The following is a 17,630-nucleotide window of genomic DNA, read 5'->3' on the forward strand; positions in this document are numbered from 1 at the left end:
TTTGCTCTACTGGGTCCTCGGTGGGGTGGGTTCAATGGTTGGATTAGTAGGATAGATATGGCTTCACCTACAACAGGATGTGATTACGACTACTCTTGCACAAACCTTATCACCCAAAAAGCTGTCTACCCTTCTTGCTAAAAAAAGAACCAAAAAAAAAAAAAATAGTCTAGACTAGGCAGGGAGATAAAAAAAAAAATAGTCTAGACTAGGCAGGGAGATTTTGAGGCTTAAGATGAAAGAAAAGATAAACACATAGGAAAATAAAGATAACAACGGAAATAATTAACTAGATAGAAGAGATTTTACGTGGTTCGGTCTATGATCTACGTCCACAGGATAAAGCCCAAAGTGCTACATTATGCTCTTATTGCTTGATTATGTTACAATACAGAATACTTATATTTATAGGATAATTAAGATTGGTAAGAATGGTAATCAAATCTGATTGATTTGATTACCTTCAAACATAATTACAATCAACCTTATAACAGGAAAGTAACGCACAATATCAATATTATATATTTTCTTTCAATATAGGAAATCTATTCTCTAACATCTCCCCTCAAACTCAAGGTGCAAGGATTCTGGAAGCTTGAATTTGCAATAAAATATTCTTCATCGTTTGGAGATGACAACGATTGACGTCGATCGATGGCGATGATTGGTGGTGATTGATGGCGGTGATTAGAGATGTGCCTTAAATTTTAATAGGCTAACTATGAGCCAAAATCAAAGCCAACTATGGGCTAAACATGGCATGTGAAACAAGTGAATTATATAATTTGGATTTTTGGGTGAATTCAATGAAGGAGACTGGCAAGGATTAATAATGGAGGTAAATTTCTGGTAGTATCATTAATGGAATGGAATGAAATAAGGGAAGGAACAGTAATGGCTGATTTGAGGTAGCCAACCTCCAATACAAGGTTATCAATGCCAAAATATACCCTTCTATCAACCCTAGAGGCTATATATATAACTCCCCTTACAAGACAGCTCACTAAAATATAACATAAAATGCGACGAAGAAGCCCAACTATAACCCAATAACTTGGCCCATATAATCTGGCCCTTATTTACTTAGTTCAAAACGCACAACTTAGAACCAGCTGGAATGCACCCTTCAGTCTTCACTTCTCTAATTGCCACGCACTCTTCTGAACAACTCACTTCCACTCTATCTTCCTCCTCGATTATTCAATTCTAAAAAATCCCATTTTTACCCTAGCTTCATTTCTGGTCTGTGACAAGACCTCCCCGATCAGAACACCTTGCCCACAAGGTGTGGGTAAGCGTCCCTCAGACGATGGAACTCCTCCCAAGTTACGTCATCGGCCAACTGTCCTTCCCACTGAACCAAGATTTCGATGAGAGGACGATTTCCCTTCGGTTGAGCACAGCGGCCTAGTACTTCAACGGATTCCGATTGGAGAACCCCCTTGGTGTTGACTGGTGGCAGCTTGGGCAGCGTGATAGCGGTGGATCCTAGTTTGAGCTTTAGTTGGGAGACATGAAATACCAGGTGGATTTGGGCTTCCGGTGGTAGATCGAGCTCGAACGCCACTTTGCCCATGCGGCGGAGCACTCAGAATGGCCCATAAAACCTTGGTGAGAGCTTCAAGGCATGGCGGTGAGCCACTGTGGTCTGGCGATAGGGCTGGAGTCTCAGGCAAACCTCATGTCCGACTTGATATTCTCTTTCCGATCTATGTAAATTTGCATACTTTTTCATCCTTTGTTGGGCTTGCTTGATGTTATGCTGGAGCAGGTGGATGATTTGCTCTCTATTGCGGAGCACTTTGTCCACTGCTTCCACCCAAGTGGTTCCAGGAACATAGCTGAGGAGTCTTGGTGGAGGAACACTGTAGACTGCCTAGTAAGGTGTCATCCGAATGGCCGAGTGCCACGAGGTGTTGTATCAGTACTCTGCCCATGGCAACCAATGGGTCCAGTCCTTAGGGGTGTCTTGTGTGAAACATCGTAGGTAATTTTCCAGACTCTTGTTAACCACTTCAGTCTGCTCGTCGGTCTGAGGGTGGTAACTAGTGCTAAGCTTTAGGGAAGTGCCTTGCAACCGGAACAATTCACTCCAAAATTGGCTAGTGAATGTGGGGTCCTGGTTCGAGATGAGAGACTAGGGCATCCCATGTAGTTTGAAAACATGCTGTATGAACAGCTGGGCTACCTTGGTTGCTATGTAGGGATGAGCTAGGGCTATGAAGTGACTGTACTTGGACAGCCTATCCACTACTACAAGGACTACTGATTGGCCTTGTGAGAGTGGAAGGCCTTCTATGAAGTCCATAGTAATATCGGTCCAAATTTTGTTAGGCACTGGACGAGGCTGTAAAAGCCCTGCTAGCTGAGCATTTTCATGTTTGTTCTGTTGGCACACATCGCACTCACGGACGAATCTTTTTATCTCCTTCCTCATGCCTTTCCAATAAAAGTCACGCCTTGCTCGTTGAAGGGTCTTATCGTACCTAGAGTGCCCTGCCATAGGGTCATCGTGGACAAATTGCAGCACCTGAGCCTTGATCTTAGGGGATTGCCCTAACACAATTTTCTGTTTGTATAGTAAGACCCCATCCCGGACTGAGAACTTCCGAGCATCAAGCTCATTCTTTTGCCACTTCTCCCAAAGTTGCTGGAGTTCGGCATCATTAGTGTACTGTTGTTTAAGTTCTTCCACCCATTCGGCTATGGGAATGGATAAGAGGGCTAGTGAGCCATCTTTCTACCACCCTTCTTTCCGAGATAAGGCATCAGCCACCCTATTCTCAACCCCCTTCTTGTATTCAACCACGAAGTCATACCCTAATAGTTTCGTTATCCATTTTTATTGAAATTTCTGTTCCAGCAGAAATTTCAAGCTCTGCTAGACTGTTCTTACCATAAAGGGCTTGCCCAACAAGTAGGGTCTCCATTTCTAGACCGCTGTGACCAAGGAGAACAGTTCCCGTTTGTAAACTGGCATGTGCAGTGCCTTTCCCTTCAATGCCTTTCTCAAGAAGGCTATGGGCCGGTTGTTTTGCATTAAGGCTGCTCCGATGCCAATCTCGCTGGCATCACACTCAATTAGAAATGGCTGGGCGAAATTTGGTAGGGCTAGGACTGGGGTTTGGGATATGACCCTTTTAAGAGCTTGAAAAGCTTTGCGGGCTGAATCTGTCCAGGTAAATGAATTGTGCCGCAACAAGGCTGTTAGGGGTGCAGTTATTGACCTGCAGCCCTTAATGAATTTCCAGTAATAACCAGTAAGTCCTAGGAAGCCTCTGAGTACCTTGGTATTTTTGGGGAGAGGCCAGTCAAGCATAGCTTGAATTTTTCCAGGATCTGCACAGACCTCTTGGGCTGATATTATATGGCCCAAGTACTCTACCTCAGGACAACCGAAAATACACTTAGACATTTTGGCAAAAAGATGGTTCTGTTTGAGGAGAGTTAATGCCTTAGTGAGATGTATTAAGTGGGATTCCATGTCCTGACTATAGATGAGGATATTGTAAAAAAAACTAGGACAAACTTCCTTAAATATGGTTTAAATATGTGGTTCATCAAGGTTTGGAAGGTGGAGGGTGCATTGGTTAGGCCGACGGCATAACGAGAAACTCGTAGTGGCCGGAATGGGTACGAAAGACTGTTTTGGGTATGTCAGCTTCCACTACCCTGATCTGGTGATACCCGGACCTTAGGTTCAGCTTAGAAAAAACCCATGAACCCCATAACTCATCAAGTAACTCATCAACCAGGGGAATGGGAAACTTATCTTTTATGGTCACCTTGTTGAGGGCCCGGTAGTCCATGCACATCCTCCATGTGCTGTCGACCTTCTTGACTAGTAAGACCGGAGAGGCAAAGGGGCTGTGACTGGGTCGGATCACCCCTGAATCAAGCAGCTCTTGGACTATCCTTTCAATTTCTTCTTTTTGAAAATACGGGTATCTATAGGGCCTTACTGAGACGGGCTGAGCTCCCTTCTGCAAGGGAATAGCATGATTGTGGGCCCGAGGAGGGGGTAATCCTTTGGGCTCAGGGAAAACCTCCTCAAAGTCCTTTAAAATTGCTGCTATAGGGCTTGGAAGTTGGGCGTGGCTACCAGTGCACAACTGGGCTTCAGAAAGAGAATGGCCCATGAGTTGGAGAAGCAGACCATTTTTTTCATGTTTGGGAAGCTTAATGGATTCTTCTCCCTCTAGAATCACACTGGGCCCTTGCCTTAGGCCTTGTAACACATAAGGAGATCCAGCCCATGTAAACTTCATAGTGAGAACCGTGAAGTCCCAGAGAATAGGCCCCAGGGTTTTGAGCCACTGAATGCCCAGTTCGGCGTCACATCCCACCAGAGGTAAAATGAAGAGATCCATTCTGAAAACGATGCCTTGGAGCTTAACCTCCACCTCCCTACTGCGACCGGGGCTGGCCACCTCTTGGCCGTTGGCAATTTGAACCTTGATTCCATCGTGTGGCTGAGGATGGATACCCAGTGAGGCCGCTAATTTGGAGTCCACAAAATTGTGGGTACTCCCTGAGTCGATAAGGATAACAACTTGATGGAATCGAATAACTCCAACAATCCTCATGGTCTTCGGGTTGGGTGTTCCAGTAGAAGCATTCAACGAGATTTCTGGAGATTCTTCTAAGAAGAATTCTCCAGGGTCCTTTTCGGCTTGGATAGCCTAGGTGTTATCCCCTTCCTCTTCCTTCTGAATGGCATCGATTAGGAATAACTTGGGCACCGCATAAACATGGCCGCGAGTCCACTTTGCATCGCAGGAATAATATAGGCCCTTTTTTTTCATCAGTCCTCCATTTGAGCTTAGGTAACCCTTTGAACCGGAACCAGAGCTTCGTTCGGATTAGGCCCCTTGTTTTGGTTGAACCCTTGTCTTCCCATGAAGGCTGCAGGCGGTCGATTCTAACCTAGAGAGTTAGCTCGGAAGGGAGGTCCCTTACCCTCACTAATAAGTAACTCTGAACTCATGCTGCGGTTGGATGAAGTGAATGGCGCTGAACCCCACGGTGGTCTGAGGCCCTTAGTGAGGTTAGACAGACATTCCTCCTAGATGCGAGCATGAGAATTCGCCTCCACCAAGGTTTTGGGTTTGAACATCCAGACTTGTAGCCGGATTTCGTTCTTGAGCCCCCCCCCACAAAAAAAAAAAAAAAGCAGCTAAGCTTGTGTTCATTGGGTAGGCGATGAACCTTGAGTGCCAGAATGTCGAATTGGTTCTTGTAATCGTCCAAGGAGCCCTCCTATTTCAGCTTGGATGGTGTCTCCATGGGATTGTCGTAGGGGCCTCGGCCAAATCGGATTTGAATTGCCCGAACTAAATCACTCCAAGAGGTTACCTCATTGATGGTCTTGAGTTCTTGGAACCACACCAAAGGCTTTTCCATCCACGTGAAAGGCAGAGATGGAGAGGTGTGGTTGTCAGGAGTGCTGTACATGTCAAAGAATTGCTCGGCATGGCAGCACCATGTCTCTGGGTCATCCCCATCGAAATGGGGAAATTCCAACAGGACCGTCTTGGGTTTGATACCATCCCCAAAGCTGGAGCTTCCGGGAAATGAGGTCTCCCCACCAAAAGAAGTAGGAGGATGGTTAGGAGGGGTAGGAAGAGGAGAATTGCGAGGAGGGAGTGTCTATGGAGGGGGGGTATCGGTGATGGGTTGTTTTTCTAGGTTGCCGGAGCGGTCGTCCATCAAGAATTGGACCATCTGGGTTAAACGGTCAATGGCCTCCCGGGTGCTCTACACTTCCGCCCGAGTAGCCATTTCCGCTTGTTGGTGGGTGGTTACTTGGTCTTGGAGAGTAGCCAAATTCTGGGAATCCTCAGCCATAGCAGCATAACGAGTTTTCATAGACAGGGTTGGAGGCTCTGATACCAAATTAAAACAAGTGAATTATATAATTTGGATTTTTGGGTGAATTCAATGAAGGAGACTGATAAGGATCAGTAATGGAGGTAAATTTCTGGTAGTATCATTAATGGAATGGACTGAAATAAGGGAAGGAACAATAATGGCTGATTTGAGGAAGCTAACCTCCAATACAAGGTTATCAATGCCAAAAGATACCCTTCTCTCAACCCTAGAGACTATATATATAACTCCTCTTACAAGACAGCCCACTAAAATATAACATAAAATGGGACGAAGTCCAACTATAACCCAATAACTTGGCCCATATAATCTGGCCCTTATTTACTTAGTTCAAAACGCACAGCTTAGAACCAGCTGCAACGCACCCTTCAGTCTTCACTTCTCTAACTACCACGTACTCTTCTAAACAACTCACTTCCACTCTATCTTCCTCCTTCTCGATTCTTCAATTCTCAAAAATCCCATTTTTACCCTAGCTCCATTTCTGGTCTGTGATAGCAAGAATTTTAAATAATACCACAAATGCAAAAAGGTTGGCCAACTATGGGCCAAAATGCCAAAACAATACCACGTACTGTTTTGAAATTGGCCTCGGTTTTAAACAATACCATAAAGGCCAAACCTGAATTTTTAAACAATATCACAAAGGCTAAAAGATGGGTCTGGGTCAACAATTGGACCAACAATGACCAAAATAATGAGCCAACAAATGATCAAAATAATATGGGCAACTTGGCATCTATTGATTTTTTTTTTTCTTGAACGAGAAGACAATAAAACAGAATAAAAAGGAATTCACAGGGCCATTGGATCGAACATTGGCATTAGCCTATAGCTTTGATACCATGATAGAAAAGATAAGCGAATGGAAAAATAAAGACAAAAGCAAAAACAATAAAATGAAGACAAGAGAATTTACATGGTTCGGTCTATGATCCACGTCCACAGGATAAAGCCTAAATGGCTACATTATGCTCTTATTGCTTGATTATTTTATAATACAGAATACTCCTATTTATAGGAGAATTGAGATAGATAAGAATGGTAATCAAATTTGATTAATTTGATTACCTTCAAATCTAATTACAATTAACCTTATAAAAGAAAAGTAACGCACAATATCAATATAATATATTTCCTTTCAATATAGGAAATCTATTCTCTAACATAAGAAGACAAATTTAAGTAAGGCATTTTTTATATTTAAATATACATTAATTTTAATTTTTAGTTTATATATATATATATATATATATATTTATTTAAAAATCGGTTTTATTGCTTCTTGCTCTTAAATTTTTCCAAACATGTAGAATCTATATATCTTTATTGCAAGACATTTAGTTTTAATGAATGACATATTTTGTGTTGAGTTGCATATAATTTTTTTTATGTACCGCAAAACGAAATTTACTAAACATTATTTTAATGAGCGAACTAGACAAAATTTAAAATTACTTATAAGAGCCTTAGGTGGCAGCCTAGCCAAGTTCCGAGGGTATGGTTTTTTTTATGGTATGATTTTATTTTATTTATTATTATTATTATTTTTTTCTTTCTAAATATATATAAGTAATTAAGGGTGTGATCTTAATCATGGTGATCTATATATATCTCTTCCGAGTAATAACACGGCAAAGGCCCAGGCACATTTGCTGCTCATTTTTCTTTGTCCATAATTTGATTCGGCTGCTTCAGCGGAAACTTCGAAATTGGCGTGTACTCATAATTGAGTTCGATCAAGCCGACATTTTAGAAGAGATTTTGAAACTTGAAAGGGAGTTGATGCCTCCTTTGAATCTTCAACATGGAATTAGTAGTGTTTTGAAAGGTATAGTACTTGTTTATATATAAATGCTACTAATTTCCTTACTAAATCTGGCGTGGTTTGAAAGAAAATATGTGCTTAAAGTACTCTTAGAGAAAAATTGTACCACTCATTTGCTATTCAAACAATAATAATAGAAATTTAAAACGTTATCTTATTTTCTCATTGGTTCCCTTTGAGGGTCCGTTTGAATTTGCGATTTTAAAAAGTGCGATTTCAAAATAGCGATTTTAAAATATGCGACTTGAAAAAAATGATTTTTAAAAACGCAGTTAAGCGTTCGGTAAAATCGCAGTTTGGCCTTTAAAATCCCAGGTTAGCCTTTTAAAATACTGCGTTTTTTTAAAAAATCACATTACCTGAGATTTGAATAAGCACTTTTTTGCGTTTTTAAATTGCAATTTTTTAAAAATGTAGTTTCCAAACAGTTCATTTTCTATGATTTGATTTAAAATCGCACTTTTCTCAACGAAATCGCAATCTCAAACGCACCCTGAATCTCGAAATTTTGTTTAGTGTCTTGGACTTTTGTTCAGTCTTTTGCTCCCCCTTCGTATCCATATTCTATATAACTATATATTGTTAGAATATTAATTTAAATGATCAAGTATATCTTTTTCTTATAAGTTTATACTTTTGAGATAAATGATAATTTAAAATGTGTTAGAGTAAAGGTTTTGAGTTTGAACATTTTCTCTATCATTGGCCGCTTTTTTCAATTAAATATTTAAGAAAAATATATTTTATCCATTTGAAGTGTATACCCTTTTTTAATCTCGCAGCTAACGTTTAAAAAGTGGTAATTGACCCCCACAAAGTTTTAACATGCAGTTGGCAATTATGCCATTCCGCTAGCATTTTCGATCTCCCCTGACCAAAAATGACACACGAGCCGTGCATTTTTAATGGAAAAAAGTCCAAAATACCCCCAATTTATCTTGTACTTTCCCATGATGACCTGGACCCTTTTCTTAGATTAATGGCCTGGCCTCTATATCTCTCAATGGTTAGAAAGTGAGAGGGCATGCAAGTTGCAGACAAATTACCTGATCTCATCTGTCTAGGTAGGCATATACAGGGTCGGAAAGCTAGCTATGTCAACGGTAATTCTAATTGCTTCTGCAATGAATTTTAAGAAAGTTTTATGGTGATTTGGGTAATGATTGGTTGGTTTTATTGACTCAAAGAAGCTCCCTTTTATATGAGTAAGAGTTATAACAAGAATCTCCGGATAGCAGCTATATATCCCAGTCTAAAATTAGTGAACATGCATCCCTGATAGGACATTTTAGGTCTAGCTGTATTGAACCTTCGTTAAAAAAAATTGTATTAAGTAATGTTTGCTTAATCAAAATATTCCACCGACATTGGAGTTTTTAAAAATAATAATTATAAAATCGCTACCTAACACACCCAACTTGTCCTCCATTGTGCATGAAGATCGATCGAACGCGTTCAAGTTTTACTGAAGTACGTATAAACATCACGGACATATTCTAAATCATAATTATTTGCATGAAGGGACCAAGTCTTAGGAATTAAAAAAGAAAACGACATTTTGACTTTAGTTCCCGCGTTTTTGGTCGTGTCCTTCGATCTGTATTCATAAATAGAAGAAGGAAACTGTAGCTTGGTATGAATAGAACGTGCTTTTCATCTAATATTTTTCCTAAAAAACAGCGATCATCCAGTCATTCAGCACCCTACCTACTCTTTTATCTTGAGATGGCGGTGATCACGAAAACAAAACTGAGATGCTGGGAAATTTCTCTACTCATAGGTAACTAGAAAAGGAAAAACAAAAATCATTTGGAGGTAACTATATACTTATTGGTTTCATTGAAAACGAAACCATTGTGAGATTTGGATGACATTCAAAGAATTATACGTACAGCCTATTATAGGGATTAAACAAAAACATCATTTTCAACAATGACGGTAGAGTTTACTATATAAAGGGTTAGAACCCATCGTTACTTTGCAAGTCTAACTCTAAGGACTCATCTTTCTCCTTTAGAACTCAAATGCTAGAGATGGGTACCATGAGACACCGGGGCAGTTGGCCTCAACTGGTATCCGCAATAGCATTTTGCCTCATAGCCACTACTGTGGTGGCCAATGAGCCTTATTTTAATGCCTCACCGCGACCACCCTCCCACCAAAAACACTTACCACCATTGCCACCAAAGCATGAGGGACACCCACCATATTTGCATAAGTCACCTCCTCCACCATTGAAATCTCCTCCACCGCCACCTCTTCCGTATGTATATAAATCACCCCCACCGCCGTCTCCATCACCTCCTCCACCTTATATTTACAAGTCTCCACCTCCTCCATCACCGTCTCCTCCCCCACCATATGTTTACAAGTCACCACCCCCACCATCACCATCACCATTTAATTGAATTTACATTATCAAATGATGTCATAAATCATAAAGTGTAAAAAGTATTAATTAAAAAGGCACTCGATTATGAATGTAGGTAACAGTCAAAAGTGCATCCCCCAATATGATATTGGTGGGCTTATTTGCGTCATCATTGACCTACTATCTCGAGCAGCGATTGATTTCTCCTTCCAAGCATGACATAATTTTAATGATTTGGAGCAAGTTGTTGTGTATCAACGTGGGTATGATCGTCTATTTGTGTGTTTCGGGACAAAGGGAAACAAGAAGCAGACTAGGAAATGAAAATTGTGGAGGGTGCTGGTGGTTCAATGCTTCTTGGTCACTTTCACAAGATTCAGTGGCCGGTTGGTCTTTGAGTTTGAATTTTTGGGAAACATTCTCTTAATTATTCGTAGGTCACAACTTGTTTTGCTCTATTGGGTCCTCGGTGGGGTGGGGTTCAATGGTTGGATCAGTAGGATAGATATAGCTTCTCCTGCAACAGAATGTGATTAGGACTATTCTTGCACAAACCTTATCACCCCACGCCTACCCTTCTTGCTTAGAAAAGAACAAAAAAAAAGAAAAAAAGAAAAAAGAAGAAGGGTAGAATCTATCTTTACTGCAAGACATTTAGTTTTAACTAATGACATATTTTGTGTTGAGCTATATGTAATTCTTTTTATGTACCGTAAAACGAAATTTACTAAACAATATTTCAATGAACAAACAAGACAAAATTACTTATAGGAACCTTAGGCGGCAGCCTAGCCATACTCCGGGGGTATGATTTTTTATTTTTATTTTTTAAAATATATATAAGTAATTAAGGTGTGATCTTAATCATGGTGATCTATATATATCTCTTCCGAGTAAGAACATGGCAAAGACCCAGGCACTTTTGCTGCTCATTTTTCTTTGCCCATTTTGGTTTGGCAGCTTCAGCGGAAACTTCGAAATTGACGTGTACGTACTCATAATTGAGTTCGATCAAGCCGACATTTTAGAAGAGATTTTGAAACTTGAAAGAGAGTTGATGTCTCCTTTGAATCTTCAAGATGGGAGTAATTAATTGTGTTTTGAAAGGTGCTTGTTTATAAATGATACTATTAATAGAAATTTAAAACGTTATCTTATTTTCTCTTTGGTTCCCGGCCATTTGAATCTCGAAATTTTGTTTAGTGTCTTGGACTTTTGTTTAGTCATTTGCTCTCCCTTTGCATCCATATTCTATATATATAACTATATATTGTTGAAATATTAATTTAAATGATAGAGTATATCTTTTTCTTATAAGCTTTTACTTTTGAGATAAATGATGATTTAAAATGTGTTTGAGTAAAGACTTTGAGTTTGAACATTTTCTCTGTCATTGACCTCATTTTTTAATTAAATATTTAGCAAAAATATATTTTATCCATTCAAAGTGTATACGCTTTTTTAATCTCGCCTCCAAACGTTTAAAAAGTGGTAATTGACCCCGACAAAGTTTTAACAAGCAGTTGGCAATTATGCCATTCCGCTAGCATTTTCCATCTCCCCCGACGAAAAAATGACTCACGAGCCATGCATTTTTAATAGATAAAAAGTCCAAAATGCCCCCAATTTAGCTTGTACTTTCCCATGCAAATGACCTGGCCCCTTTTCTTAAATTAATGGCCTCTATATCTCTCAATGGTTAGAAAGTCATAGGGCAAGTTGCAGACAAATTACCTGATCTCATCTGTGTAGGCAGGTATATATAGGGTCGGAAAGCTAGCTATGTCAACGGTAATTCTAATTGCTTCTGCAATGAATTTTAAGAAAGTTTATATAGGGTCGGAAAGCCGACATTTTAGAAGAGATTTTCAAACTTGAAAGGGTGTTGATGCCTCCTTTGAATCTTCAACAAGGAGTTAGTTGTGTTTTGAAAGGTACTTGTTTATAAATGCTACTAATTTTCGTATTAAATCTGGCGTGGTTTGAAAGAAAATATGTGCTTAAAGTCCTAGAGAAAAATTGTACCACTCATTTGCTATCCAAACAATAATAATAAAAATTTAAAACGTTATCTTTTTTAATTTCTCTTTGGCTCCCTTTGAATCTCGAAATTTTGTTTAGTGTCTTGGACTTTTGTTCAGTCTCTTGCTCTCCCTTTTAATTCATATTTTATAGAGATACGATACATTGACACTCAAAAACACAACTTCTAATTATCTTCGTGACAACTTTTACTTTTACTCTTTTTTTTTTTTTAGAAACAAATTAAACTATAAAGTTAGTTATGGGACTACCTTAGCACATGGGCAAGTGGTTAAGAATTGTGTCTTGAGGTGGCAAAAGATCATATGTATCTCTATTTTATATAATTGTATATTATTAGAATATAAATTTAAAAAATTAAGTATATCTTTTTTTATAAAATTAATACTTTTAAGATAAATGATTTAAAATGCATTAAAGTAAATGTTTTGAGTTTAAACCTTTTTTTTTTTTTTGTCATTAATCTCATATTTTAATTAAATATTTAAACAAAATATATTTTATTCATTCGAAATATATATGCTTTTTCAATCTCGCCTCTAACATTTTAAAAAGTATTAATTGAGCCTCGGCCCACAAAGTTTCAACATGCAGTTGACAATTATGCCCTTCCGCTAGCATTTTTCATCTCCCCAGATAAAAAATGACACACGTGCCGTTCACGTTTAATGGATGAACAGTACAAAATTCCCCTAATTTATCTTGTACTTTCCCATGATGACCTGGCCCCTTTTCTTAAATTAATGGCCTCTATATCTCTCAATGGTTAGGAAGTCATAGGGCAAGTTGCAGACAAATTACCTGATCTCAGCTTCTAGGCAGGCATATATAGGGTCGGATAGCTAGCTATGTCAACGGTAATTCTAATTGCTTCTGCAATGAGTTTTAGGAAAGTTTTTATGGTGATTTGGGTAATGATTGGTTGGTTTTATTGACTCAAAAAATGGACACAATGATTAAAAATTATGGAGCTATTTACTGAAAAGTCCCTTCCTTTCCTTTCAATAATTAGCTCTTGCTAATTAATGTTAAGGATATTAAGAGACGTTTCAAAAGGAACAAACAACAACCAATGCCTAAAACACTGGCAGAAAATTACAACAATTATAAATTTAAAGCAAGAGCAACATTGCTATTTTGATAGAAGCCATCGACAAGAGAAGCAGGAGAAGAATAAAGCAAGGATGATATGAGAATGCTACTGGAAACAAATCTAGTTGCAGCTCAATGTGTCATATAATGAGCATTGAAGTTTGCACTTCTATTGACTTTTCGCGTTGACCATGTAGAATCAGGAGGAATATTGTCTAAGGAGACTTTCCAACTCCTGATTGATAAAGTCATTTCAAAAATTAATGGATGGCGGGTGAAGACTCTATCGCAAGCTCGAAGGACTGTCCTCATTAAATCCATGACAGCGACTATTTCTACTTATGCCATGAGTACATTTCTTTTGCTATTATCCCTATGCAAAACTTTAAATCGACGATTCAAAGAATTCTTCTGGGGGTTTTCCCCAAATAAATCACGTAATCCGAGTCTTAAATCTTGGTATTCTATTTGTCTTCCTCGGATCCAAGGTGGTTTCTATCTCAGGAAAATGACCACCACAAATCTGGTGCTTATTAGTAACTTGGATGGAAATTCCTAAATTTCAATTCTTTATGGATTCAGCACTTGCATACAAAATATATACAATAGGGTTCTTTCTTTTTTGCTCCCTCATCGCCTACAGCTAGCTTCTTGGCTCTGGAAATGAATTCAAAATGCAAAACAAGATAGTGGGTAAACCAGGCTTGTAATCAGTTCAACAGATTTGGAATTTAATTCCTCCCCAGTACTAGGCTTGAGTTAATACCAAAATTCAAACTTTATATACTTCAAAACTAAACAAATGCTTGTAATTAGTCTACATGCATCCTTGATAAGATATTAATTCTAGGTCTAGTTTTATAGATTCAAGTTTACTAATGTAAAAATATATCATGGAAGAGGAGAGAGAGGGGAAGCAAAGAGATCGATAGTGAAGCGTGAGCTACATCTTTACTGTATTAAAGTATATTAAACCATATTACATAGCTAGCTAGGTCTTTATTTATACAGAAATATTTATATATGAATATATTGTAGTGAGCAAGTGAACCCTAAACTAATTAATTAAGAAATAATCAAACCTAAAAAAGAAACAAAATAAATCAAAATACTGAAAATATTCTAACAACTAAAAATTGTATAAAGTTATATTTGCTAAATCTGAAGATTGCACCGACAGTACTGGGGTCAACCAAAATAATGATTATAAAATCGCTACCTAACACACATACACCCATGATCCCATGTAGTCCTAAGTCCTCCATTGTGCATGAACACCACGTCGAAGTTTTACTGAAGTACGTATCATGGATATATATCTGCTTAATCATAATTACCGAATCGACGACTGGTCAAGTATAAGAATATTGAAAAGATTGCAAGCTTGCAAACTAGTTAACTAGATGGAAAATTAAGTAATATATATACATGAAAGGACCGAGTCTTAGAAATTAAAAAAGGATATAAGCATACTGTATTTTGACTTTAGTTCCCATTATTTGTCGTGTCCTTTTGTATAATTCCTCCATGGCTGCAGCTTGGTCTGAATACAACCTGCTTTTCATATAGTATTCTTTTTTGACTAAACAGCGATGATCCACTCATGCAGCATCGTACCTACTCTTTCTATCATGACTTTGTTCATGAAAACGAAACTGAGATGCTGGGAAATTTCTCTACTCGATCATATAGTCATATATAGGTAACTAACAAAATAATCATTTGGAGCCTTGGAGGTAACTATATAATTATTGGTTTCATTGAAAAGACGAAATCATTGTGAGATATGGATGACATTCAAATAATTATACAACCTGTTATAGGGATTAAAAAAAAAAAATCATTTTCAATAAAGGTTGTTGAGTTCACTATATAAAGGGTTAGCACCCATCGTTACTTTGCAAGTCTAAGTACTTATCTTTCCACTGCATGCTAGAGATGGGTACCTCGAGACACCGGGGCAGTTGGCCTCAACTGGTATCCGCAATAGCATTTTGCCTCATAGCCACTACTGTGGTGGCCAATGAGCCTTACATTTATGCCTCACCACCTCCTCCATATGTTTACAAGTCACCACCCCCTCCATCGCCATCTCCTCCACCACCTTACCTTTACAAATCACCACCTCCACCATCACCATCACCACCACCACCTTACGTTTACAAATCACCACCCCCACCATCATCATCACCACCACCTCCATATGTTTACAAGTCGCCACCTCCTCCATCTCCCTCCCCACCGCCTCCTTACGTTTACAAATCCCCTCCACCACCATCTCCATCACCTCCCCCTCCCTATGTCTATAAATCACCACCTCCGCCGTCTAAATCCCCACCTCCTCCATACGTCTACAAATCTCCTCCTCCTCCATCACCATCACCTCCTCCCCCATATGTCTATAAATCACCACCTCCCCCATCTAAATCCCCACCTCCACCATATGTCTACAAATCGCCTCCTCCTCCATCACCATCACCTCCTCCCCCATATGTCTACAAGTCGCCTCCACCTCCATCACCTTCCCCTCCACCTCCTTACATTTATAAATCACCACCGCCTCCATCTAAATCCCCACCTCCTCCATATGTCTACAAATCCCCTCCTCCTCCATCACCATCACCTCCTCCCCCATATGTCTACAAGTCCCCTCCACCTCCATCACCTTCCCCTCCACCTCCTTATATTTATAAATCACCACCTCCTCCATCTAAATCCCCACCTCCACCATATGTCTACAAATCACCCCCTCCTCCATCCCCATCACCTCCTCCCCCATATGTCTACAAGTCGCCTCCACCTCCATCACCTTCGCCTCCTCCTCCTTACATTTACAAATCACCACCTCCTCCATCTAAATCCCCACCTCCTCCATATGTATACAAATCCCCTCCTCCTCCATCACCATCACCACCTCCCCCATATGTCTACCAGTCGCCTCCACCTCCACCTCCATCACCTTCCCATCCACCTCCTTACATATATAAATCACCACCTCCTCCATCTAAATCCCCACCTCCTCCATATGTCTACAAATCCCCTCCTCCTCCATCACCATCACCTCCTCCTCCATATGTCTACAAGTCGCCTCCACCTCCATCACCTTCCCCTCCACCTCCTTACATATATAAATCACCACCTCCTCCATCTAAATCCCTACCTCCTCCATATGTCTACAAATCCCCTCCTCCTCCATCACCATCACCTCCTCCCCCATATGTCTACAAGTCGCCTCCACCTCCATCACCTTCTCCACCACCTCCTTACATCTATAAATCACCACCTCCTCCATCTAAATCCCCACCTCCTCCATATGTCTACAAATCACCTCCACCTCCATCACCATCACCTCCACCTCCTTACATTTACAAATCACCCCCACCTCCAAAAGGCTATTAAGTTTAGATGGAACACCTAAATGGGTTTGAAGTATTGCAATAATATTTACTTTCCTTGGATGTTATAAATTTTTTTAGCGTTGTAATATTCAGAAAAAAAAAAAGAAAAAGAAAACTGTATTTGTGTAAAATAAGGTTCTTAAATGGAGATCCTTTAGGATCTATAAATATGAAGCACACCCATTGTTCCATTTTCCATAAGCAATATTGTAAGCAAGGAATTCAAGTTCTGCAAGGAATTCTATGTATTAGTATTTCTATTCTGAACGACAAAATGTTGTCATGCATTGTTATTCCAGAGCAGGGTAATAAATATTTTGTTGTTATTTTTCTTTCATTTTAAGTGTTAACAACACAAACAACTTAGGTTGATTGATATCCTTCTGTCTATCATTTTGTTTTTGGCTTGGACCTTTTTACGTGGAAAAACGGGTTGATGGTACGTGTTGGATATAAAAAAGGGAGAAGGAGAAAATTGTCTCGATCGAAAAGAGACTGGTAAAATAGACATGTATATATGTAAAGACTATGAATGCCAAGACACTACCCAGCCGTATTCGGTCCTCTTCGACGCAACATAGAATCGATCATTGGCGGACCTATATGGGGGCTAGGGGGGGCCTTGGCCCCCCCAACCCCCAAAATTTCCCCAAAAAAAAAAAAAAAATCTATATGTATATTAAATTTTACCTTAAATTTTGTTTATTTTTTTAGTTTGCCCCCTCAAAATTTTTTTCTTTCAATTTGGCCCCCTCATATTTACAAGGCTGGATCCGCCACTGGAATCGATTGAAAACTTTATGCCAATTACATACAGTAACTTCAAAACATAACCCAAACTAATTAGGGATGGTACCTTATTACAACTTAGACATAAGTAGGTGCCAAAAAATCCCAAAAAAAAAAAGAAGCTAATGTTGATAGAGGATCGAGCACAATAAGATCGTGCAGTCACTATTATCGATCTTAGTTGACGCCTTGCATTAACAGTACTCCCTGATATATCATA

General features: G+C 39.3%; 1 protein-coding gene across 1 annotated transcript; it reads left to right on the plus strand.

The window, feature by feature from the left end:
* Window positions 1–15,115: 15,115 nt before the first annotated feature.
* Window positions 15,116–16,958, plus strand: LOC133877316 (extensin-2-like). The gene has a single exon (XM_062315572.1). It carries the CDS (start codon window positions 15,153–15,155, stop codon window positions 16,620–16,622), a length of 1,470 nt encoding a protein of 489 aa, XP_062171556.1. The 5' UTR covers window positions 15,116–15,152; the 3' UTR covers window positions 16,623–16,958.
* Window positions 16,959–17,630: the final 672 nt, after the last annotated feature.

The sequence above is a fragment of the Alnus glutinosa genome, chromosome 9, assembly GCF_958979055.1.
Source record: "Alnus glutinosa chromosome 9, dhAlnGlut1.1, whole genome shotgun sequence".
Lineage (NCBI taxonomy): Eukaryota > Viridiplantae > Streptophyta > Magnoliopsida > Fagales > Betulaceae > Alnus > Alnus glutinosa.